Source organism: Neoarius graeffei, chromosome 6 (genome assembly GCF_027579695.1).
Source record: "Neoarius graeffei isolate fNeoGra1 chromosome 6, fNeoGra1.pri, whole genome shotgun sequence".
NCBI classification, from domain to species: domain Eukaryota; kingdom Metazoa; phylum Chordata; class Actinopteri; order Siluriformes; family Ariidae; genus Neoarius; species Neoarius graeffei.
In genome coordinates this window covers 104,901,900-104,925,747 of record NC_083574.1, presented here as the reverse complement: position 1 = coordinate 104,925,747, position 23,848 = coordinate 104,901,900, and the positions used below count along the sequence as shown (strand labels likewise).

The 23,848-nt window shown below is 46.6% G+C and overlaps 1 protein-coding gene across 1 annotated transcript in view; it reads right to left on the bottom strand.

Annotated features, from left to right (window-relative positions):
- The window catches only part of trpm7 (transient receptor potential cation channel, subfamily M, member 7), a 58,375-nt gene extending 57,130 nt beyond the window's left edge, over positions 1–1,245 (bottom strand). Inside the window, 1 exon segment of the mRNA XM_060924271.1 lies at positions 1,084–1,245. Within this exon segment, the coding sequence (XP_060780254.1) occupies positions 1,084–1,086 (3 nt within the window). The 5' untranslated portion in view covers positions 1,087–1,245.
- Between the last annotated feature and the right edge of the window lie 22,603 nt (positions 1,246–23,848).

Genomic DNA, 23,848 nt, shown 5'->3' with positions numbered 1-23,848 from the left:
GACAGGAATGACTGACTACAATCAGGCGCAGGTCCAGAGGCACACGGGTCCGGTTCGGAGCGGAGCCGGGCCGCCTCTCAGGGTGACGGGTTCAGGTTCAACACAACATTTCTGACAGGAACGCTGTGTTTACCCAAAGCAGCTGTGAGGATAGATAAACACTCACCCACACTCTCTCACCCCAGCAGCCCGAGCGGGAGCCCTGCTAACACTGCTAGCTTTAGCTTTAGCTCCAGGCTAACTGCCATCCCGGACTGCCTGCCAGAAGCGCGCGAGCCGAACACTGAGAGCCGCATCAGCGCGCGACACGGAATTTTTCATCCGAGCGCGAGACGCCGATCTCCTCACACTCTACACAGCACAGCGAGCGCGCGCGGAGTGTGAGAGAGAGAGTGTGTGTGTGTGAGAGAGAGAGAGTGTGTGTGTGTGTGTGAGAGAGAGAGAGTGTGTGTGTGTGTGTGAGAGAGAGAGAGTGTGTGTGTGTGTGTGAGAGAGAGAGAGTGTGTGTGTGTGTGTGAGAGAGAGAGAGTGTGTGTGTGTGTGTGTGAGAGAGAGAGAGTGTGTGTGTGTGTGTGTGTGTGTGTGTGAGAGAGAGAGAGTGTGTGTGTGTGTGTGTGTGTGAGAGAGAGAGAGAGTGTGTGTGTGTGTGTGTGTGTGTGTGTGTGTGTGAGAGAGAGAGAGTGTGTGTGTGTGTGTGTGTGTGTGTGTGAGAGAGAGAGTGTGTGTGAGAGAGAGAGTGTGTGTGTGTGTGTGTGAGAGAGAGAGAGTGTGTGTGTGTGTGTGTGTGTGTGAGGTGAATATCCCTCGGTTTGAACCGATACCGGTTGAGTTCTGTGGTAAAATATGACCCGTTAAAGTTGCAGTAGCGGCTGTGTGTGTGTGTGTGTGTGTGTGTGAGGTGAATATCCCTCGGTTTGAACCGATACCGGTTGAGTTCTGTGGTAAAATATGACCCGTTAAAGTTGCAGTAGCGGCTGTGTGTGTGTGTGTGTGTGTGTGAAGAACTATGCTAAGCTAATGTCACTCGGCGCGTGAAGCACTCAAGACACAGAAAGTGGAGTGAAAAGAAAGCGCGGACTGTACCATTCTGTTCAGCGTGCGGTGTGAGGCGGCGGCGGCGCTGCGCGGCCTTTAGCCATGTACCGGCGGCGCTGCGGGAAGCAGCAGGGTGTCTCCGCTCCGGCGCTCGCAGCAGCAGCGGAAGCTGAATGTCTCATACTGCTGCCGCGCTCCCTCCGCCACTGACGCGCTCCGCCCTGCGTCACCACGCAGCTGAGTCAGACCCCCGCCCACACCGCGCAGTCACGTGGCCGACGTCATATGACAGAACTACAGCCAGGGTATATGGGCGGGGCGTCAATACAACTGCCCCGCCCCTTTTCCTATTAATTCCACGCCACGCGACCGTGTAGAGAGAAGTGTTTACGGTTTCACACTACCGTTCAAAAGTTTGGGGTCACTCTGAAATTTCCTTATTTTTGAAAGAAAAGCACTGTTCTTTTCAATGAAGATCACTTTAAACTAATCAGAAATCCACTCTATACATTGCTAATGTGGTAATAAATGTGTGGTTTTTGGTGCAATATCTCCATAGGTGTATAGGGGCCCATTTCCAGCAACTCTCACTCCAGTGTTCTAATGGTACAATGTGTTTGCTCATTGCCTCAGAAGGCTAATGGATGATTAGAAAACCCTTGTACAATCATGTTAGCACAGCTGAAAACAGTTGAGCTCTTTAGAGAAGCTATAAAACTGACCTTCCTTTGAGCAGATTGAGTTTCTGGAGCATCACATTTGTGGGGTCGATTAAATGCTCAAAATGGCCAGAAAAATGTCTTGACTATATTTTCTATTCATTTTACAACTTATGGTGGGAAATAAAAGTGTGACTTTTCATGGAAAACACAAAATTGTCTGGGTGACCCCAAACTTTTGAACGGTAGTGTGCATACATGTTATTTCACCTCCCTCACTGCCATCACCAGGAACTACCTGCAGGCCAGGACAATGATAACATTTTAACATAGCCTATGGAAATCCAAAGTTTACACATTATCATCACGCACAGAAATTGCAAAACTGCAAAACTAGTTTTAAAACCGCTAAGTTCCAACTGTTAACCATAGCGAGAGGCTGGGCTACGCGTGTGTGTGTAAAGTGTAAACCAGTGCATCCTGACTTTCTAACTATGCCTGTGTGTTGCGTGAGCAGCAGTCAGTCAACAACTCTTCGCAAAGTTTCCTTATGAAACAATATGCTCGCTGAAATTATGGCAGGGAACGCCAGATTAAACATTAAAACTGCCTTCTGAGCACTGTATCTACAGGCTGCCACCGAAAGAAGGAGGCTACCAGAAAGGCTTCTCTACTCCGTATGATTTTACTTTCACTATGACGTTACTTTGAACAGACTATCAAAAAATTGCAAGGTGATATGATAAAGTAAGGCACAGTTTACTTACAGTCTTTTTTAAACGATGCAATCGTTTTCTGCCTTTTGGCACCCTTCATCATGCCGTGTTGGGGTCCTGAACTAGCAGGAGCTGTCCCCGATATGCCTGTCAAACTTGTGGGTAACCATAGCAACCAAGCTCAAGCTCCCAACCTGTGCAGTCTGCGCAGTTGCAACTATATATACTGCTGTGCACCTCAATAAACCGAATGGTAATTAGTCTTTTGATTTTTCCGTGAGGTTATGGGTTCGAGCTCAGTGGCCAGCGAGGGCCTTTCTGTGCGGAGTTTGCATGTTCTCCCCGTGTCTGCGTGGGTTTCCTCCGGGTGCTCCGGTTTCCCCCCACAGTCCAAAGACATGCAGGTTAGGTTAACTGGTGACTCTAAATTGACCGTAGGTGTGAGTGTGAATGGTTGTCTGTGTCTATGTGTCAGCCCTGTGATGACCTGGTGACTTGTCCAGGGTGTACCCCGCCTTTCGCCCGTAGTCAGCTGGGATAGGCTCCAGCTTGCCTGCGACCCTGTAGAACAGGATAAAGCGGCTAGAGATAATGAGATGAGATTTTATATATATATATATATATATATATATATATATATATATATATATATATATATATATATATGACATACACACATATATTAGAGATAATGAGATGAAATATGAGATACACCTTATGGTGCTACCTGGACACATCTTCAGTGATGTGCCCAGGGTCACTGGGTGTTTCAGGTCTGACATCAGATACCCTCACCCGGGTGACCCAGCCAGGGGTGATCAGGCCCCGACTTGTGTCCAGGTAGCGCACTACGCCACTCATCCCCCCTCCTCAACCAGAGCCAACATGAAGCCTTTTCAGCAGCTTCCATGATGTTCTTCATGGCTCTTCGCCTGTGCAGTCCACAGATCCCTAGGAGTCCCAGGACCCGATGTAGAGACTGGCCTGCAAAGCCCCTGCAAAATGTATATATTACATTTTATATAAATTAACTGAGGCAGCCCAATGGTGTAGTGATTAGCACCGTCACCTCACATCAAGAAGGTTATGGGTTCGAGTTCAGTGGCCGGCGAGTGCCTTTCTGTGTGGAGTTTGCATGTTCTCCCTGTGTCCGCATGGGTTTCCTCCGGGTGCTCCAGTTTCCCCCACAGTCCAAAGACATGCAGGTTAGATTAACTGGTGACTCTAATTTGACAGTAGGTGTGAATGTGAGTGTGAATGGTTGTCTGTGTCTATGTGTCAGCCCTGTGATGACCTGGCGACTTGTCCAGGGTGTACCCCACCTTTCGCCCATAGTCAGCTGGGATAGGCTCCAGCTTGCCTGCGACCCTGTAGAACAGGATAAAGCGGCTACAGATGAGATGAGATGAGATGAGATGAGATATTAACTGAGGCAGCCCAATGGTGTAGTGCTTAGCACTGTCACCTCACATCAAGAAGGTTATGGGTTCGAGCTCAGTGGCCGGCGAGGGTCTTTCTGTGTGGAGTTTGCATGTTCTCCCCATGTCTGTGTGGGTTTCCTTCGGGTGCTCTGGTTTCCCCATAGTCCAAAGACATTGGTGGCTTTAAAGTGCATACGGTATCCTGGACCAATTACGTTTTTTTTTATATGAAAGTATGTCCCTTTACACACTCATCTAAAAGGGTAATTTTGCACAAGGCCATCTGTCTACTTCCTCTTATTATTATTATTTTGGCTGCTCCCAATTAGGGGTCGCCACAGCGGATCTTTCGTCTCCATTGCTCCCTGTCTTCCGCATCATTCTCTACCACACCTGCCACTTTCATGTCCTCTCTCACCACATCCATGTCCTCTCTCACCACATCCATGTATCTCCTCTTTGGCCTTCCTTGTTTTCGTGTGCCTGGCAGCTCCATCCTCAACATTCTCCTTCCACCATGCTCTGTATTTCTTCTCAGGATGTGCCCATACCATCTCAGTCTCATCTCTCTTAGCTTAACTCCCAAGCTCTCCACATGTGCTGTCCCTCTGATGTGCTCGTTCCTTATCCTATCCAACCTCGTCACTCCCATTGCAAACCTTAACATCCTCAACTGTGCCACCTCCAACTTTTGCCTCCTTTCACTTCTGCTGGGACTTTCCTATCACAAATGACTCCCGAAATCCTTCTCCAACTGCTCCACCCTGCCTGAATTCACAAGGCCATCTGTCTACAGCAGAAAAAAATAAAATAACAAAACGCATCTGGAAAAACCCAAGGGAGTCTGGAGCCAGATTTGTGATGTTACCTGCGGAAGCGCCAGCAGGCTGTGTGAGCTTCGCATGGTTTCAGTGCACAGCCTGTGTAGACCAAGGGCTCCCATTTCTCTCTCATTTGTCCGGTTGTAGCAAGTGTTCTAGATGGGTGGAGCACAGAAGCATGGCAGGCCAGAACTGAGTTCTCAAAAACCCGTTTATTTTAGCTTTTCAGCCTTAACTACACATACTGTACACACACGCACGCACACAAGTCTCCAGGTTGGGGAGTAGCTCCCTTCCTCCGCTCTCCCTCTCCTCTTATAGGGTGCGGTCACTGGGGAAGACACACAAACACAGGTTAATTCCTGTCAGGTGCAGTGATTCCGCCACTTACCTTCCCTGACTCCGCCCTCCATTCACAGACCGACGCTTGACCACGCCCCCGCTGCCACATACCCCCACCGCCCGACTCAGGCCGGGCAGCCGTCTGTCCTGCAGCCAACTCCCCCCCCCTTGACGGGAGAGGAAGTCCGCCACAACCATCTGTGCCCCCGGCCTGTGGACCACCTCGAACTTAAATGGCTGGAGTGCCAGATACCAACGGGTGATCCATGCGTTGGCATCCTTCATGCGGTGGAGCCACTGCAGGGGCGCGTGGTCCGACCAGGGGGTGAAAGGGCACCCCAGCAGATAGTAGCGGAGGGCAAGAACCACCCACTTGATGCCAAGGCATTCCTTCTCTATGGTGCTGTACCTGCCCTCGCGCACCAACAGCTTGTGGCTGATGTACAGCACTGGACGTTCCTCCCCTTCCACCTCCTGGGACAGAACAGCCCCCAGCCCCCTGTCCGATGCATCCGTCTGTAAAACAAAGGGGAGAGAAAAGTCAGGGGAGTGTAACAGTGGCTCCCCACATAGTGCAGCCTTTACCTTAGAAAGCCCACTGGCATTGCGCCGTCCACTGGACTGGATCTGGTGCCCCTTTTTAGGGAGATCAGTCAGTGGGCTGGTGACATCTGAATAATTAGGTATAAACCTACGATAGTAGCCAGCCAGCCCCAGGAACTGCCTCACCCCCTTTTTGGTCTTGGGCCTTGGGCAGGCCACAATTGCTGCTGTCTTATTGATTTGGGGACGCACCTGCCCATTGCCCAAGTGGAAGCCCAGATACCATACTTCCACCCGCCCAATCGCACACTTCTTCAGGTTGGCTGTGAGCCCCGCTCGCCTCAGCGACCCCAGGACGGCCCTCAGGTGTCCTAGGTGCCGCAGCCAGTCTCATCTCATCTCATCTCATCATCTCTAGCCGCTTTATCCTGTTCTATAGGGTCGCAGGCAAGCTGGAGACTATCCCAGCTGACTATGGGCGAAAGGCGGGGTACACCCTGGACAAGTCACCAGGTCATCACAGGGCTGACACATAGACACAGACAACCATTCACACTCACATTCACACCTACTGTCAATTTAGAGTCACCAGTTAATCTAACCTGCATGTCTTTGGACTGTGGGGGAAACTGGAGCACCCGGAGGAAACCCATGCGGACACAGGGAGAACATGCAAACTCTGCACAGAAAGGCACTCGCTGGCCACTGAACTTGAACCCATAACCTTCTTGATGTGAGGTGACGGTGCTAATCACTACACCATTGGGCTGCCTCAGTTAATTTATATAAAATGTAATATATACATTTTGCAGGGGCTTTGCAGGCCAGTCTCTACATCGGGTCCTGGGACTCCTAGGGATCTGTGGACTGCACAGGCGAAGAGCCATGAAGAACATCATGGAAGCTGCTGAAAAGGCTTCATGTTGGCTCTGGTTGAGGAGGGGGGATGAGTGGCGTAGTGCGCTACCTGGACACAAGTCGGGGCCTGATCACCCCTGGCTGGGTCACCCGGGTGAGGGTATCTGATGTCAGACCTGAAACACCCAGTGACCCTGGGCACATCACTGAAGATGTGTCCAGGTTGCACCATAAGGTGTATCTCATATCTCATCTCATTATCTCTAATATATGTGCGTATGTCATATATATATATATATATATATATATATATATATATATATATATATATATGAATATATCTCTAAAATCTCATCTCATCTCATTATCTCTAGCCGCTTTATCCTGTTCTACAGGGTCGCAGGCAAGCTGGAGCCTATCCCAGCTGACTACGGGCGAAAGGCGGGGTACACCCTGGACAAGTCGCCAGGTCATCACAGGGCTGACACATAGACACAGACAACCATTCACACTCACATTCACACCTACGCTCAATTTAGAGTCACCAGTTAACCTAACCTGCATGTCTTTGGACTGTGGGGGGAAACCGGAGCACCCGGAGGAAACCCACGCAGACACGGGGAGAACATGCAAACTCCGCACAGAAAGGCCCCCGCCAGCCCCGGGGCTCGAACCCGGACCTTCTTGCTGTGAGGTGACAGCACTAACCACTACACCACCGTGCCACCACTGCAGCCAGTCATTACTATAAATAATAATGTCATCTAAGTATGTGGCCGCATAGGTGGCGTGGGGGCGGAGGACCCTATCCATAAGCCGCTGGAACGTAGCAGGCGCCCCAAACAGCCCAAACGGAAGTGTGACGAACTGGTGTAAGCCAAACGGTGTGGAAAAGGCCGTTTTCTCTCGGGATAGTGGAGTCAAGGGGATCTGCCAATATCCCTTTGTCAAATCCAGTGTCGAATAAAAACGAGCCGTGCCTAGTCGATCGAGCAACTTGTCAATACGAGGCATTGGGTACGCATCAAATTTAGACACCGCGTTGACTTTTCTATAGTCCACACAGAACCGAACCGACCCATCGGCCTTGGGAACCAAGACCACCAGACTGCTCCAGTCACTGTAGGACTCCTCGACAATGCCCATTTCGAGCATGGCCTCGAGTTCTTCCCGAACCACCTCTTTCTTGTGTTCAGGCAGTCTGTAAGGGCGGCTGCGCACTACCACCCCCGGGGGCGTCTCAATATGGTGTTCTATGAGGTGGGTGCGGCCAGGCAGGAGCGAGAACACGTCAGAAAATTCTGTTTGCAACCGGGCAACCTCCGCGAGCTGGGTCGGGGAGAGGTGGGCTCCACAGGGGACCGGAGTGGTGGTGATGCCGATTTTCCCTTTTGAACCTCCGGCCCCAGCTCCGCCTTCTCTGGAACCACCAACACCAGCGCCATGGGGACCTCCTCGCTCCAACGTTTTAACAGATTGAGGTGGTATACCTGTAACGCCCTGCCCCTGCCCGTTCTCCTCACCTCATAGTCGACGTCCCCGACTTGCCGTGTGACCTCAAAGGGTCCTTGCCACCTGGCAATTAATTTAGAGCTTGACATGGGCAATAACATGAGTACTTTGTCTCCTGGTGTGAATTCCCTAAGGCGTGTGCCCCTGTTGTACAGGCGGACTTGACGTTCTTGAGCCTGCCGCAAATTCTCCTGGGTTAGGTGTGTGAGTGTGTGGAGTTTTGTGCGCAGGTCAATAACGTATTGAATTTCATTTTTGCAAGGGGAAGGTCCCTCCTCCCAATTTTCCCGCAGCACATCTAGGATGCCACGCGGCTTACGTCCAGTGTTGTGCAAGTTCACACTTTTTTTGAACTAGTTCAAGTTCAGTTCAAACATGTTAAAAGTGAACTGGTCACGTTCATAGTTCACAGTTTTAATTCTGAACTAGTTCAAAGTTCAGTTCATTTTACTTTTAGGCGGGATATGAAAATAAAGACTAAAATCATATGCTACATTCTAGCTCAAAACTACTCACATATTATAGATATTATATTCTATCACACAAAATGGAAGTTATTGTACATACTATATATGGAAAAAGGACAAAATATTTTGATTTCTTCACTGACTCAACCACTGCACCAAAACATTACACGTGACTTCAAACAAATGCTTTCAGTTTCAACTAACAGTAACTTCTAATAAACTAGTCTGATGAATGAGGATTTCTCAACTTTGCTTAGTGGTTGTAAATCTTCCACAATGTAGTCAATAATCAGTTTATCTACCTGCTGCTGGGAGACAGTGGTACTCTTGAAGGCTGCAGGCAGTGTGACTTGGATTTTGGGATTTTGGCAGGGGATCTTCTTGCCCTTTCCCTTCTGATCCTCGAGGACTTGCATATATGCTTTGAAACTGGACAGATGCTTCAACTCAATGTGTCGTTTCAAATTTGAGAACGACGTTGTCGATGTTCTTACTTGTTTTTTTCAGGAAAGGTGGACAGAGCTTACACAGAAAGGTAAGGTTTTTACCGTCTGAGTCTTTGTGTGAAATTGTGTAAAATTGCTGTAAATAACCATGAAGAGAATCCGTCTCATCTGTGTTCTCCGTGCCGCTACTTGAACTTTCACTGGCCATGTTGCTGTGAGTGTGCGCCAGCTGTGGTGTGCGCGCTGTCTGCTGCCTGTAGCTAGGGAATGCTGGGTTACGCCTACTCTGCTCTGCTGCATCATGGGTAACGTAGTATGGACTCAAATCATAGAGCCATCCACTATCTCCGGCTTCACACTACGTTATCCATGATGCATTGCACACACGCGGCACCTCAGGGCAGTGAGTGACAACAACATCAGACTGACAGTGAAGTAGTAGAACGTAAAATATCTTGCAAGTAGACGTGCCACTCGATTCATCAGGTTTCATGTTTCGTTCATCTTCATGTTTGTCGTTCATGTCGCATAATTTGAACGAATTCACGTTCAAGTTCTTTCATTACAAAGTTGTTGCGTTCAGTTCAAAGTTCATGGAAAAACGAGCGTGTTCAGTGAACGCGTTCATGCACACCACTACTTATGCCCATATAATAATTCGAACGGGGAGAACCCCATGGAGGCTTGTGGGACCTCTCGCACTGCGAAAAGCAGGGGTTCGAGCCATTTATCCCAATTACGTGCATCCTCGCTTACAAATTTTTTAATTATGTTTTTGAGGGTGCGATTAAACCGTTCGACTAAGCCGTCCGTTTGTGGGTGATAAACGCTGGTGCGGATCGGCTTCATTCCCAATAACCCATACAGTTCGCGCAGTGTGCGTGACATGAACGTAGTGCCTTGATCAGTCAGAATCTCTTTGGGGATTCCAACTCGGGAGATGACGTGGAAGAGCGCTTCCGCAATACTACATGTGGAGATATTGCGAAGCAGCACTGCTTCCGGATATCGTGTTGCATAGTCCACCAGAACTAAAATAAAGCGATACCCTCGTGTTGACCGATCTAATGGCCCGACGAGATCCATCCTAATGCTTTCGAATGGGGTCTCGATTAATGGTAGAGGGCGCAAAGGCGTTTTTGGGATGGCCACTGGATTTACTAACTGGCATTCGCGGCATGCCGTACACCACCTATGGACATCGCCGCGAATCCCTGGCCGATAGAACCGGGCCATTATTCGGGCTAGTGTCTTATCCTGCCCTAAGTGTCCAGCCATGGGATTAAAGTGAGCCGCCTGGAATACCAATTCCCGGCGTCTCTTTGGGATCAAAAGTTGGGTTATTTGTTCCTTAGTTTGAGTGTCCTGCGTCACTCGGTATAACCTATCCGTAGCCTTCCTCTGGTGTTAGCTTTCTGTTACTATCTCTTATACCCTGTCCACACTAGGGATTTTGTACCGATATGATACTACTTTCGTACCGCAACACCTGTCCACACTAGCAACTATACCGGTACTGCAGCGGTATAACTGTATCGGTACTGTAGCGCTTCGCTGTAGTGTGGACAGATGAAGTGGTTCTGTATCGATACAAATATAATGCGCATGCGCAAAGTCACACACCTCAATCGATGTCTTCGCTGAATAAAATAGTGAAGAACAGAGATACGTTTTCTTTGTTTCTTTCTCAACTGCCTTGTGTGTTTTATACAATTCGACTGAATAAATGACCACCAGAAATATAGACTGTACATTGACAACAAAAAGCACACACACGTTGTTTCATCCGCCATATTCTCGGAAGGAAGTTACTCGGTAACCACGGAAACATTTCGCGCACGCGCATTTCAACTACCGTGAAAGAAAACCGCAAACATTTCTCGCTAGTGTGGACAGATGCACTAAACTGTACCGGTATACTTTGTATCAATACAGTTATACCACTATCGTACCGGTATATATGTGAACACAGCTTTATGTTAACGGGTCGGTTTTGACCCGTGTCTTAAATCAGCCATAAAATACCCTAAAAACAATTATTTATCATCCAATTTGTTTCTTACCTCTTGGTTACCTTGTTAGGCTCCCTTATCCATGAAAAGATTGGTTTTAATATTTTTGTTGTGGCCCCCTGGGCCTTTCTTTTAACAGCATACCCCTCGTTTTCAATATAAAAAAGTGGTCAAATGAACCTCAAGAGAATAATGTAAACAAATAAAAGGTTGTTCTGTTACCTGACTATTACTGAGGGGTATTAGATCACATCTCTTAAATGTTAAAAAAAAAAATTATTTTAATATTATTAACTATAGTAACATCTATAGTGTTTCGGGTCAATTTCGACCCATATATATTTACTTCAAGAAAAGGGCAAAAAACAAGTCTTTTTTTTTTTCAAAAAATAGAACTTTAATACAAATATAAAATGAAAAGCAGAACTAGTAATAAATAATAAAAAAAATTACAATAAAATGTAGATTTGCAAGGTCAAACAAACAACCAATCGAACAAATCACACCAACAGAAATCAAGTACTAGTTACACAAGAACTCTGTGCAAGAACATGCATGTATATATGTGTGTGTGTGTGTGTGTGTGTGTGTTTAGATGCATGTGTGGCGAAAAGTGACACTTTTAGTGTGTTCTTTGCAGATATATCTTTTGCAGGTGAAGCACAATGTGTTGGTCTTTCTGTCCTTATTGCTAGGGCAGACCTGACACCTCTTTCTTTTCGAATCAGGTGGTCTCACTGGGGTTGTGGCTGTTGTTGATGTTGAGGCAGGGCTGGCTAATGAGGAAGCTGATGCTGTGGGTGTGTATGGAGTGCTTGGTGAGCTCTGCGGCTGTCTGACCAAGGCTGCAGCGGCTGGGTCTCGGGGCACCCGTTCCCTTTGCTCAAATGTGCTGCTTGACAAGAGAACTCCCTAGCTTCTCAAGAAACATTCTCCACTTGGTGTTTTTGGTTGAGTTCCACCCTTGGTGAATGTGGGTCCACAACACAAATGCCATGTACGTCAGGAGGTACTGAGCTCCCACAGATGTTGCCACTTTTGGATCTCAATGTTTCAGCAGGAGCAGCTTCAGCACCGGTGACGACCTCATCAGACTAATCAGATGTGTCTGTGTCTTCCGGTTGATACGCCACATCATCTTCCTCCTCAGAGACCTGCTCATCTCCATCGCTATACTGCTCTGTGTCCTCTGCCTCATTATCAGCAAAGATATGATCCAGAGCTTGGCTTACATTCAGTCCTCTTCTCATTGTTGCATGCTGTAAATTGGAGATGTGTACTCTGCAAGTCACCAACTCTAAACTCAATTGGCCTTACATGCCTGGACATGTCTGTCTTTCTTTGTTCTGTCAAACAGGCAAAGAGAAAAGCCCCTGACTGAAGCTCAAGTGGTTGGAGGAAGAGCTGGCTGTTGGCTGTTTGTGTGTTTATGATTTCAGTATTGGCATTTATTATTGTTTTATAATCTTATATTTTAACTGGGTCGAAATTGACCCTAACAACACAAAGGTCACAATTTTCACCAAAGCATTTTATAATTTAGTAAAATTATTTTCCACGTGGGTTTCCTCCGGGTGCTCCGGTTTCCCCCACAGTCCAAAGACATGCAGGTTAGGTTAACTGGTGACTCCAAATTGACCGTAGGTGTGAATGTGAATGGTTGTCTGTGTCTATGTGTCAGCCCTGTGATGACCTGGCTAGAGATAATGAGATGAGAAAATTATTTTTTTGGATTTTATTTTGTTTAAATAGAAGTTCCTGACAAAGTCAAAAAGTCTTGATGCAATAAACAAATTTATGTAGTACTTTTATGCATGCTAAACCAAAAAACGGGTCGGTGCCGACCCTAACACTTTAATAATGGAAAAATAGGGGAAGGACTGGGTGGCGTTTGGCTGGAGCGTTTGACCATCGATTACTCTCACTTGGTCAAACGCATGCCGCAGAGACTCGTCTCGCGATTGCTCTAACGGAAAATCCACGAGGGATTCCCTGAGAGAGGGAGGAGGAGCCGGCGGCTCCTCGCTCTGACGCGGTGATGACGTAGACGGCTTTGTGACAGCTGCTCCCGCCAAAGCCACTCCAGGACCTCCCCCTGCTAAACTATGGCAGGACCCACTCTTCACTAAGTGCGTCATTAAATCCCAAAATCCCGGCCAATCAGTCCCCAAAATTATAGAGTGGGTGAGGCGAGGATTAACCACCGCCTGAACTCTAAATTTCTCCCCTTGAAACAGAATGTGGACCGACACCAAAGGGTAGTTGTGAACATCCCCGTGCACACACACAACACCTTCAACAATTGTGCTCTCCCCAATGCCTCGTTTTGCACCAGGCTTTGGTGGATTGAGGTCTGATTACAGCCGGAGTCCACCAAAGCCTGATACGTATCCCCTTGGATACTCACCGGTATGTGATACGCTCCGGCCCGATCGAGGGCGGTTCCTGGTGCGTTGGGGATCCGGACCACCGCGCCCACCTCCATCACCGAGCACTGATGCTGGAGGTGCCCCGCCCCCCTGCAGCGCCAGCAAACCAGCCCAGGCTCTCTCTCTGCACCGGTGTTCCGGATATCACTCACCGGAGGGGGGGGAAGACATAAACACGGAAGTAGGAAACGGTAGGACACCGCGGGTTCGGCGGGCCGGCTGGGGTGGAGCCAGCCCCCGCCTCCACGGTGGGGGAATGGGGCGAGGGAGAGGAACAGAAGGGGAGAGAGAGGGAGAGGGGAGGGGAGAAGGGGAGACACGCTGTCCTGCCGTTGGAACGGCTGCCATATGGTCCTCCGCCAGCTCAATGGCCTGATCCAGCGACGCCGGGCGATGGCACTGGACCCACTCCGCAGTTCCTTCTGGAAGTCGAGCGACGAACTGCTCCAGCGCCACCAGATCGATGATCTCCTCGGCGTCGCAGTTGTCGGCCCTCAGCCACCGGCGGCAGGCATCCCGGAGTTGCTGGCCAAACAGGAACGGCCAGCCAACCTCCTCCAGGCGCAGCGCGCGGAAGCGCTGCCGCTGCTGCTCCGGAGTGCGACCCACGCGCTGGAGGACAGCCCTGTGGAGGTCCGCGTAGACCAGCCGGCTGTCGGCGGGGAGCTGTAGCGTGGCCAGCTGTGCCTCGCCCGTGAGCAGAGGGAGGAGGCGCGCCGCGCGCTGTTCCACCGGCCAACCCCACGCCTCTGCTGCCTGCTCAAAGAGAGCAAGGAAGGCCTCGGGGTCGTCATGCGGGCCCATCTTCATTAGGGTGAGGTAGGAAGGGCCCGCGGAGGTGGTGGACCCCACCGACGCGAGTAAGTGCCGGAATGCCTGGCGATCTTCCTGCTGCGCCAGCACCAGGGCCTCGAACCTTTGCTCCTGTTCTTCCCGGAGGGTGACCAGTGCCTGGTGCTGGCTCTGTTGGGCCATGACAAGGGCATGGATCAGGTCCTTGAAGGGGGGAGGACTCCATGGGGCTGTTCTCTCCTGCGCTCCGCCCCGGGTTTCGGCACCACTGTAGCAAGTGTTCTAGGTGGGTGGAGCACAGAAGCACGGCAGGCCAGAACTGAGTTCTCAAAAACCCGTTTATTTTAGCTTTTCAGCCTTAACTACACATACATACACGCACGCACACAAGTCTCCAGGTTGGGGAGTAGCTCCCTTCCTCTGCTCTCCCTCTCCTCTTATAGGGTGCGGTCACTGGGGAAGACACACAAACACAGGTTAATTCCCGTCAAGTGCAGTGATTCCACCACTTATCTACCCTGACTCCGCCCTCCATTCACAGACCGACGCTTGACCATGCCCCCGCTGCCACACCGGTCTTTTGGAAAATGATGAATACTAATCCCATCAAGACTGGTGTTGCTACACCCTCCTACGATACATCTGTTAACCATTTTAATAATTATTACGTGATAACATTGAAGAAATTTGCAGAAAACCACCAGGTTGTTTTCTCATAAACAAACCAGTGCTGACGTAGGATTCAGAGGGAGGCGTCCCACACGTGACATCACGAAAATCAACGTTTCCCGGGAAATCCAAATGCCAAGTTTAGCCTCATATGGCTTGATTTCGTGGGGGGGGGGGGCACAGTGGTGTAGTGGTTAGCACTGTCACCTCACAGCAAGAAGGTTCTGGATTCGAGTCTAGCAGCCGATGGGGGCCTTTCTGTGTGGAGTTTGCATGTTCTCCCCGTGGCTGTGTGGGTTTCCTCCCAGAATCCAAAGACATGCAGGTTAGGTTAATTGGCTACTCTAAATTGCCCGTGTGTGTGAATGGTTGTTTCCCAAGGCCAGAAATGGGAGGGTTGCAGCAGGAAGGGCATCTGGAGTAAAATTATGCTTCAATTAATATGATGTGGATTGGTAGGGTCCACATGGACCCCGACCTGGCAATAGTGCTGGACAAGGAGGAAGAAGAATTGTACTTTTAGGGGTACAATGGCTTGTCACTGGGGCAGTACCCTCTAAGGTACTTATTTGTACCCTTTATATACTGCTTGGGAAAAATATGTACCCTTTTGGCCCTAAAAAGGTGCACATACAGTGTCTTGCAAAAGTATTCATCCCCCTTGGTGTTTGTCCTGTTTTGTCACATTACAAGCTGGAATCAAAAATTGATTTTTGGAGGGTTAGCACCATTTGATTTACACAACATGTCTCCAACTTTAAAGGTGAAAATTGTTGTTTTATTGTGACACAAACAATAATTAAGATGAAAAAACAGAAATCTGAAGTGTGCATAGGTATCCCCCCCCCCTAAAGTCAATACTTTGTAGAGCCACCTTGTGCTGCAATTCCAGCTGCAAGTCTCTTGAGGTATGTCTCTATTACCTTAGCACATCCAGCCACTGGGATTTTTGCCCATTCCTCAAGGCAAAACTGCTCCAACTCCTTCAAGTTGCATTGGTGTACAACAATCTTCAAGTTATGCCATGGATTCTCAATTGGATTGAAGTCTGTGCTTTGATTAGGCCATTCCAAGACATTTAAATGATGCTGCCACCACCATGCTTCACTGTACAAATGGTGTTCTCAGGGTGTTGGGTTTGCACCAGTATTTCCCACGATGGCCAAAAAGTTCAGTTTTAGTCTCATTTATCCAGAGGATCTTCTTCCATGTGTTTGGGGAGTCTCCCACATGCTGTTGGGCAAACTCTAGCCATGTTTTCTTTCAGCAAAGACCTTTTTTCTGGCCACTCTTCCATAAAGCCCCACCCACTCTGTGGAGTGTACGGCTTAAAGTGGTCCTATGGACAAATCCTCCCATCTCCGCTGTGGATCTTTGTAGCTCCTTCAGTGTTATCTTTGGTGTCTTTGTTGCATCTCTGATTAATGCCCTCATTGCGCAGTCTGTGAGTTTTGGTGGGTGGGGCCTTCTCTTGTCAGGTTTGTAGTGGTGCCATATTCTTTCCATTTTGCTATAATGGATTTAATGTTGGGGCAGCATGGTGGCGTAGTGGTTAGCACTGTCGCCTCACAGTAAGAAGGTCCTGGGTTTGAGCCCAGCGCCCGACAGGAGCCTTTCTGTGTGGAGTTTGCATGTTCTTCCCGTGTCCGCGTGGGTTTCTTCCGGGTGCTCCGGTTTCCCCCACAGTCCAAAGACATGCAGGTTAGGTTAACTGGTGACTCTAAATTGAGCGTAGGTGTTAATGTGAGTGTGAATGGTTGTCTGTGTCTATGTGTCAGCCCTGTGATGACCTGGCGACTTGTCCAGGGTGTACCCCGCCTTTCGCCCACAGTCAGCTGGGATAGGCTCCAGCTTGCCTGCGACCCTGTAGAACAGGATAAGTGGCTACAGATAATGGATGGATGGATTTAATGGAGCTTCGTGGGATATTCAAAGTTTGGGATATTTTTTTATAACCCAACCCTGATCTATACTTCTCCACAACTTTGTCTCTGACCTGTTTGGAGGCTCCTTGGTTTTCATGTTGCTTGCTTAGTAGTGTTGCAGAGTCAGGGTCCTTCCAGAACAGGTTGATTTATACAGACATCATATGACAGATCATGTGACACTTTGCACACAGATGGATCTTAATCAATTATGTGACTTATGAAGTGAACTGGTTGGACTAGCTCTTATTTAAGGGTTTCATATGAAAGGGGATGAATACTTATGCACACTCCAGATTTCTTTTTTTCTATCTTAATTATTGTTTGTGGCAGTGGCGGGTCCTGAAAATTTTCTCAGGAGGGGCAAATTATCCAATAATGTCACAAGGTGACTCATTCAACAGGTACATTATAGGTAGCCAGACATTATTGACTCTTTTCTCTCTGCATATCACAGTTCCATGCCACTTCTGTCCACTAGATGGCAGCACATTACAGAAATCTTTTCCCTGGAGCTACCTAAGCTATGGAGCACTTGCATGTGACGTCACATCCGATCCAGATTGTAAACAGACGCCACCTTGTCGGTCAAACACCATATTTCCGCCTTCTACTTCTGCTTCTACCTTTTCTTCTGGAAAACCCTACTATATACAATTCTACTACAACGTCAACTCCACTGAAAATCAATAAAACATAAGACAAGTGGAATCCTGTGCCCGAGTCCTTCCCTTTCAAGTGTGGGAAACCCATGATGCTCACATACACTTGACAGTAGGCTGCCACGGGACCCTGACAGGCGTGCAAAATGGATTGCTGCTATCAGGTATACCATATATATAGTAATAGTGATAGACTACTGATACTTGATACTGATACTTAAGTGACTTACCCGTCCAATGAGGATTGTTATTTTCTTGTTTACAAGATGCCACATCTGAGGGGGGCTGACAAGATAAGATAAGATATCTGTACGGCGATGGAGGCTGAAAGCCTATACGCCAGTCCTTATAGTCTTTGCAGTTACAGTTAGTCAAACACATCCGCTGGGGCCTTAAAATTGAAGAGCAGTCGATGGTCCTTCCAGAAGTTATCCAGTCTGGACTTGAATGAGTTCAGAGTTGGAGCGGTGACTTCTTCTGGTGGGAGGGAAAGTTAATGAGGTAATTATACACATCTGGGTATTCCACCTCTGGCAGTTCAATATCCACTGACACGGTCGTGAAAACTACGTCCGGTAATCGATAAGGGTCACTAATCTGTAGGTCATTTATTTTAGACATATATCTAGTTATCTGTTCATTAGAAAAATGAGCCGTGTAGTCCGTCGGTTGAAATTGATCCATTTTGTACACGAGTGCAGCAGTATTCAGCTGTGTTTTTTACCGACAAGATGGCAGCTGTTTACATTCCGGTCACGTGACTGCAAGAGGTCTATAAGCTGTGGTGTAAAGTTGCAAACAACATTCACAATCAAAGAATAGTTTGGCTCCACAATGACCAATTCCAATTACGCTCTATTCACATTATTTCAATATTGTATGATGTGAATGATATCTTTATAAAAGATATGTCCAACAACTAAATAAGAAAGGAAACCATATTTTTAAAAAATAATACATATTTATTTGCCAATCTTGAAAGTACTGTTCTATAGAATGTTCTGTAAATAGATTTTGTACTTCAAACTCCATGACCAGCAAGAATTTTACAGACTGTGCAACTTAAGGACAAAGAGGAAAGTGCACTTACTGTAACAAAACATTGTAAATAGTTGGCTAACATAACAATAGCAGTTGAATAAATAGATGAGTGGATCTTTAGATCTTGCAATTACTGGTATTTACCAAGGATATTACCAAAGTGCTAACTCTCAGAGCAAAGTGTGGCAAATATAAAAATGCACCAAAAAAACATCAAAAGTGAACGGATTCTGTGACTGTGTGTGTGTGTGTGTGTGTGTGAGAGAGAGAGAGTGAGAGAGTCACGAAATCAACCAAACCCAGAAAAACACCACAGTGACTGGAGCCCTCAGCTTCGTCTTTGCCTCGTAGAGCTAACTCGAACACTCCACAAAATTTCACGCGTTGGATGAGCCGGTTTAATATGTGCCTCTTCTTGCTCACCTCATCGTTGTGGCGGCGAACTGCTAGCCTGTAGCCCTCATCCGGTTGTGTAGCGATGTTCACTCTCCCAAAAGCCGAAAATTTCAGGCAGCTGCCCATGTGAATCTTTGATGACTCGTTTTTTAATTTTCTCCAACAAATGATGCATGTCCGAAACTCCAGTGACCGTCCAAGCAGTGCTGTCCGTGGAGCCCCTCCAGGGTGGAAAAGTAAGCAGGGGGAGCAGAAAACCGCTGAGGCGTCCTCGCAGCCAGCTCGCCAGGATTTGCGCTGGGACCATGTTGAAATAAACCTCGAGCATATGACTCCCCCCTTTGTCGAAATTTGTTTTATGTTTAGATTTGGTCGAGGGGGGTCCAGCTTGTTTTGTTGCCAATTTAGCTCAATTTGATAGCTGACTAAATGGAACTTCTTTTAAGGACCGTACTGAATTGCTTTCCACATCCATCTCACCTCAGAAACTGAGAGGATCGAACGCAACTTTGCCGCGCTTCGCAGTGACGTAAGCACGTTAGGGCACGCCCCCCCGGAACCCATAGAGATTGCATTGAAGTGTCAGGAGAAAAAAAAAAATATTAACATGGGACTCTATCAGTGAACTCTTGGGCGATTCTCAACGTGACTGAAATCGCCCCAAAAGGGGCGGCACTCTAGAAGCAAGACCACCCTGATTGGACAATGATACCCAGAGACAGATTAAAACAGCCTCGAGCAGCGCTGGTGAAAGTTTGTTTAAAAAAACAACAACTTTTTTTTTCGTTTTGGCAGTGTGTCGCCCAATTGCCCTTATGCACCACCTGCCCTTGGTTTGTGGCACAATAAAATAACAATTTGTACCTTTAAAGTGGTCGGCGTGTTGTGTAAATCAAATGGTGCTAACCCTCCAAAAATCCATTTTAATTCCAGCTTGTAATGCAACAAAACAGGATAAACACCAAGGGGGATGAATACTTTTGCAAGACACTGTAGCTACCTTGAGGTCCAGTAATGAGCCCCTGGGGGTACATTAGTGTAGATTGTACCTTGGGGGACAGAAATGGACTCCTACTGTACCCCTATTTCTGACAGTGTAAAGAACTTTAAATATTATAAAATGACTAAAAATTTACTGTAATTACTATAAATCATTGTACTATGAAAACTTACCATTAAGTAAAAAAAAATAATTTAAAGAAAGCAATTACCATAAGGAACTATACTATAGATTTTTTTAAAATAGGGCTTACTATAAAGAATTATACTATAAAAGTTACTATAAAAAGCTGTACTATAGAATATTATGAAGTAATTACTATAAAGACGTATTATTAAAATTGCTAAAGTTTTTTACATCATATCTAAAAATGTTGCATTGAAATATTTCAGAAAATTAACATGTACACATATGAACATGTAATTTGTGTACATTTTTAATGATACAAGTCTATCCAACATTTTCAGAAATATTTTATTCATTTATTTATAAAATAGTCAGGTCCATAAGTATTTAAAGAGTGACACTATTTTTGTAATTTGATCTCTGTGCTCCACCACAATGGAGTTGAAACGAAGCCATCAGGATGTGACTGAAGTGTAAACTTTCCGGTTTAAATTCACAGGGTTTAAACAAACATATCACATTAACTGTTTAGAAATGACAGATATTTTTACATTGCCCCCATTTTCACAGGCTTACAAGTAATTGGACAAATGACTGATAAGCAGTTTAATGGCCAGTTATGGCCTGTTTCTTAATTATTTCAAAAATAAATTAAGGAGATTAAAAGGTCTGAAGTTGATTCCAAGTCTTTAATTTGCATTTGGCAGCTGTTCATGGGAACCCTCAATATCTGGTCCAAAGAGGCATCGATGCAAGTAAAAGAGGCAATCAATCATTAGGTTGGGGGGGCGTAAATAGCTATATCAGAGAGATTGGAGAAATTTTAGGAATAGGTGGTTAAATCAACAATTTGGAGTGTTCTTAAAAAGAAAGAATGCACTGGTAAACTCAGCAACCCCAAAAGGTCTGGAGGACCATGGAAAACAACTAAAGCGGATGATTGCATCATTCTTTCCTTGGTGAAGGAAAAACCCCTTCACAAGATCTAGCCAAGTCAAGAACACTCTGGAAGAGGTAGATCTATCACTGTCAGTCTACGATCGAGAGAGTCTTTCCCGAATGTAAATACAGAGGGTTCACCTCAAGATACACGCCACTGGGAACACTCAAGAACAGAAAGGCCAGATTACAAGATTTACAAGACAACCTGCCCAGTTCTGGAACAAAATTCTTTGGACATGGGTGTGTACGGCTGCCAGTGGACCTGGGTCACTTGTGTTTATCGGTGATGCGACTGCTAATAGAAGTAGCATGTACAGAGCTTTACTTTCTGCTCAGATTCAGTCAACTGCTGTATAACTGATAGGACTGTGCTTCACAGTACAGATGGATAATAACCCAAAACATACCGCAAAAGCAGCCCAGGAACTTCTTAAGGCAAACAAACGGAATGTGAGTCAGTCACCTCCACTGAGCTGCTTTTCATTTACTGAAGGCAGAAAGACTCACAAACAAGCAGCAACTGAAGGCAGCTGCAGTAAAGGCCTGGCAAAGCACCTCAAGAGAGGAAACCCAGAATTTGGTGATGTCCATGTCCATTCTGGACTTCGGGTGATCATTGACTGCAAAGGATTAACAATGATGCTTATATTTATAATGACGTTAGTTAGTGGATAGACTGTGTAAAAATGGCTGCAATTCCTAAAAGATTATATTAAGTATGTTATATATATAGGCGGCACAGTGGTGTAGTGGTTAGCGCTGTCGCCTCACAGCAAGAAGGTCCGGGTTCGAGCCCCGGGGCCGGCGAGGGCCTTTCTGTGTGGAGTTTGCATGTTCTCCCCGTGTCCGCGTGGGTTTCCTCCGGGTGCTCCGGTTTCCCCCACAGTCCAAAGACATGCAGGTTAGGTTAACTGGTGACTCTAAATTGAGCGTAGGTGTGAATGTGAGTGTGAATGGTTGTCTGTGTCTATGTGTCAGCCCTGTGATGACCTGGCGACTTGTCCAGGGTGAACCCCGCCTTTCGCCCATAGTCAGCTGGGATAGGCTCCGGCTTGCCTGAGACCCTGTAGAAGGATAAAGCGGCTACAGATAATGAGATGAGATGTTATATATAAATAATTTCAGTCACTGTCCTATTTTTAAAAATGTAATCTTATTTAAAGAAACTTTAAAAATGGAAGACGTGAATGAATGTTTTACTTAGCACTGACACAGGGCTCGACCTTAACAGTCGTCCGACTGTCCGGGACAACTAAATGTTTGGTCCGGACAAGTCAAATCTACATCTGCCTGCCCGACAGGACGAGTTGAATTATTCCCAACTCTCCCGGAAGTCTGCCGCATAGTAGCTCCCTGACGCCTGCAAATTAGATACAATATCCCGGAACCTAGAGCGAGCAAGGAAAAGTTTGTATGAAAAATACAAGTAGCATATTTCACAGTAAAACACTTGTGTCTATGTAATTAATCAAAAAATTTCAGTCACTGTTCTATTTTTAAAAATGCAACATTTAAATAAACTTAAAAAACCCAGAGGAAGTTAAGTGAATGTTTTACTGAGGACTGATATTTAAATCTCATTTGTTTATAGAATAAAATTCTGTTTATTAATACAATAGTTATTGTATTATGATGTAGCAGTACAGAATGAGGAATGCCTGATCCACCATGAAAACAGTGCTGCAGCGCCCCCTGCTGGTCGAGTGTAAAGCAAAATTCATTTCACTGCCATGTGGGGGAAAAAAATCCCAAACACCACCAACCTGAAAAACTCCTTAGGTTTTTAGAAAGGTGTTTCCCTTCAGTCTACTCTGTCGAGACCGGAGTATGAAGGTTCGCATCCACTGGTTTCTGGGAGGCAAAAAACTGAAAATGGGCACCCATTTCTTTTAACGATTATGGATTGTGACTGGTCAGTGTTGAAGATGTTGATTAATCCTCTGTGACAGCAGCTCTAACAGTAGTGCAGGTTTATATTAATGCTAATATGCTATCGTTTCTATAGTAACAGCTCATTCACAGGGGCGTGGCCAGCAGTACAATGTAATTGTTGATCTGTAAAGAGATTTTATTATTATTATTATTTCTGGAAGGAGTCTCCAGTGTCAGCGCTGTGTAACAGTCAGAGGTGAAGCTGGAACTGTAAGGACAGAGAAGTTTACACTTCTTTACGGTTTCTCAGGAACATGATGCAACAAGCTGCGATTTTTGTCTAACTTCAGCAGAGGGAACATCTGTTTATAGCTGCTGTAACATAAGTAACAAGAGGAACGAACTTGTGACATTAAAGGAGACATGCTGTGGGTGGAAAACTGTATTTTCTTGTTGTTTCTCAAATAAGATGTCAAAGTGACTTGGGGATGTTCTGGACTTTTCAAAGTGAACTGTTACCTTCCCAGTCTGTAACGATCTCAGAGAGAAAACAGGCGCAGTTTCCCAAAAGCATCGCAGCACAAAGATCGTTATATGGTAGAGCGAGCAGCACAATGAACACTCACTCTCCTACGCAAGATGCTCTTAACGTTAAGAGGCTTTTGGGAAACCCACCACAGACCAGTTACAAAAGCGCAAGATTCTTATGTAGAATTTCTTCTCATGTTTTATAGCACCAGCCCCTCATTAACATACGACCGCCTATAGCAATCTGAACCAAGAAGGTGGAACCGTCTGCTGAGTTCTTCAGGAAACGATTCCTAGAAGAAACAAGTTGAGGAGAAAGAGAAGTCTGCTGTTCCAGGAGGCATAAAAGAAAACCCGAGTCTGCAGATTCTTCCAAAGTGTGCAGTGAGCTCTTGCTGGGTTCTGAGAATCTGCCCGCAGCAGGTTTCCATGATGATCAGCCTCTGGAGTCTCGGGTGTGGCACTGATTCGGTGTCCACACCTTCATTTTCCTCTTCTGACTCAAGTTCATTCATGTAAGTCTGTAATCCTGGTGCAGAAGCCATTGCTCGTCTCGGAGTTTAGCCACAATTCGACACGAGTTGGTGGTGTGGGTGTGGCCGAGAGAAGTTTGCTTTAAAGATGTTAGCCAATC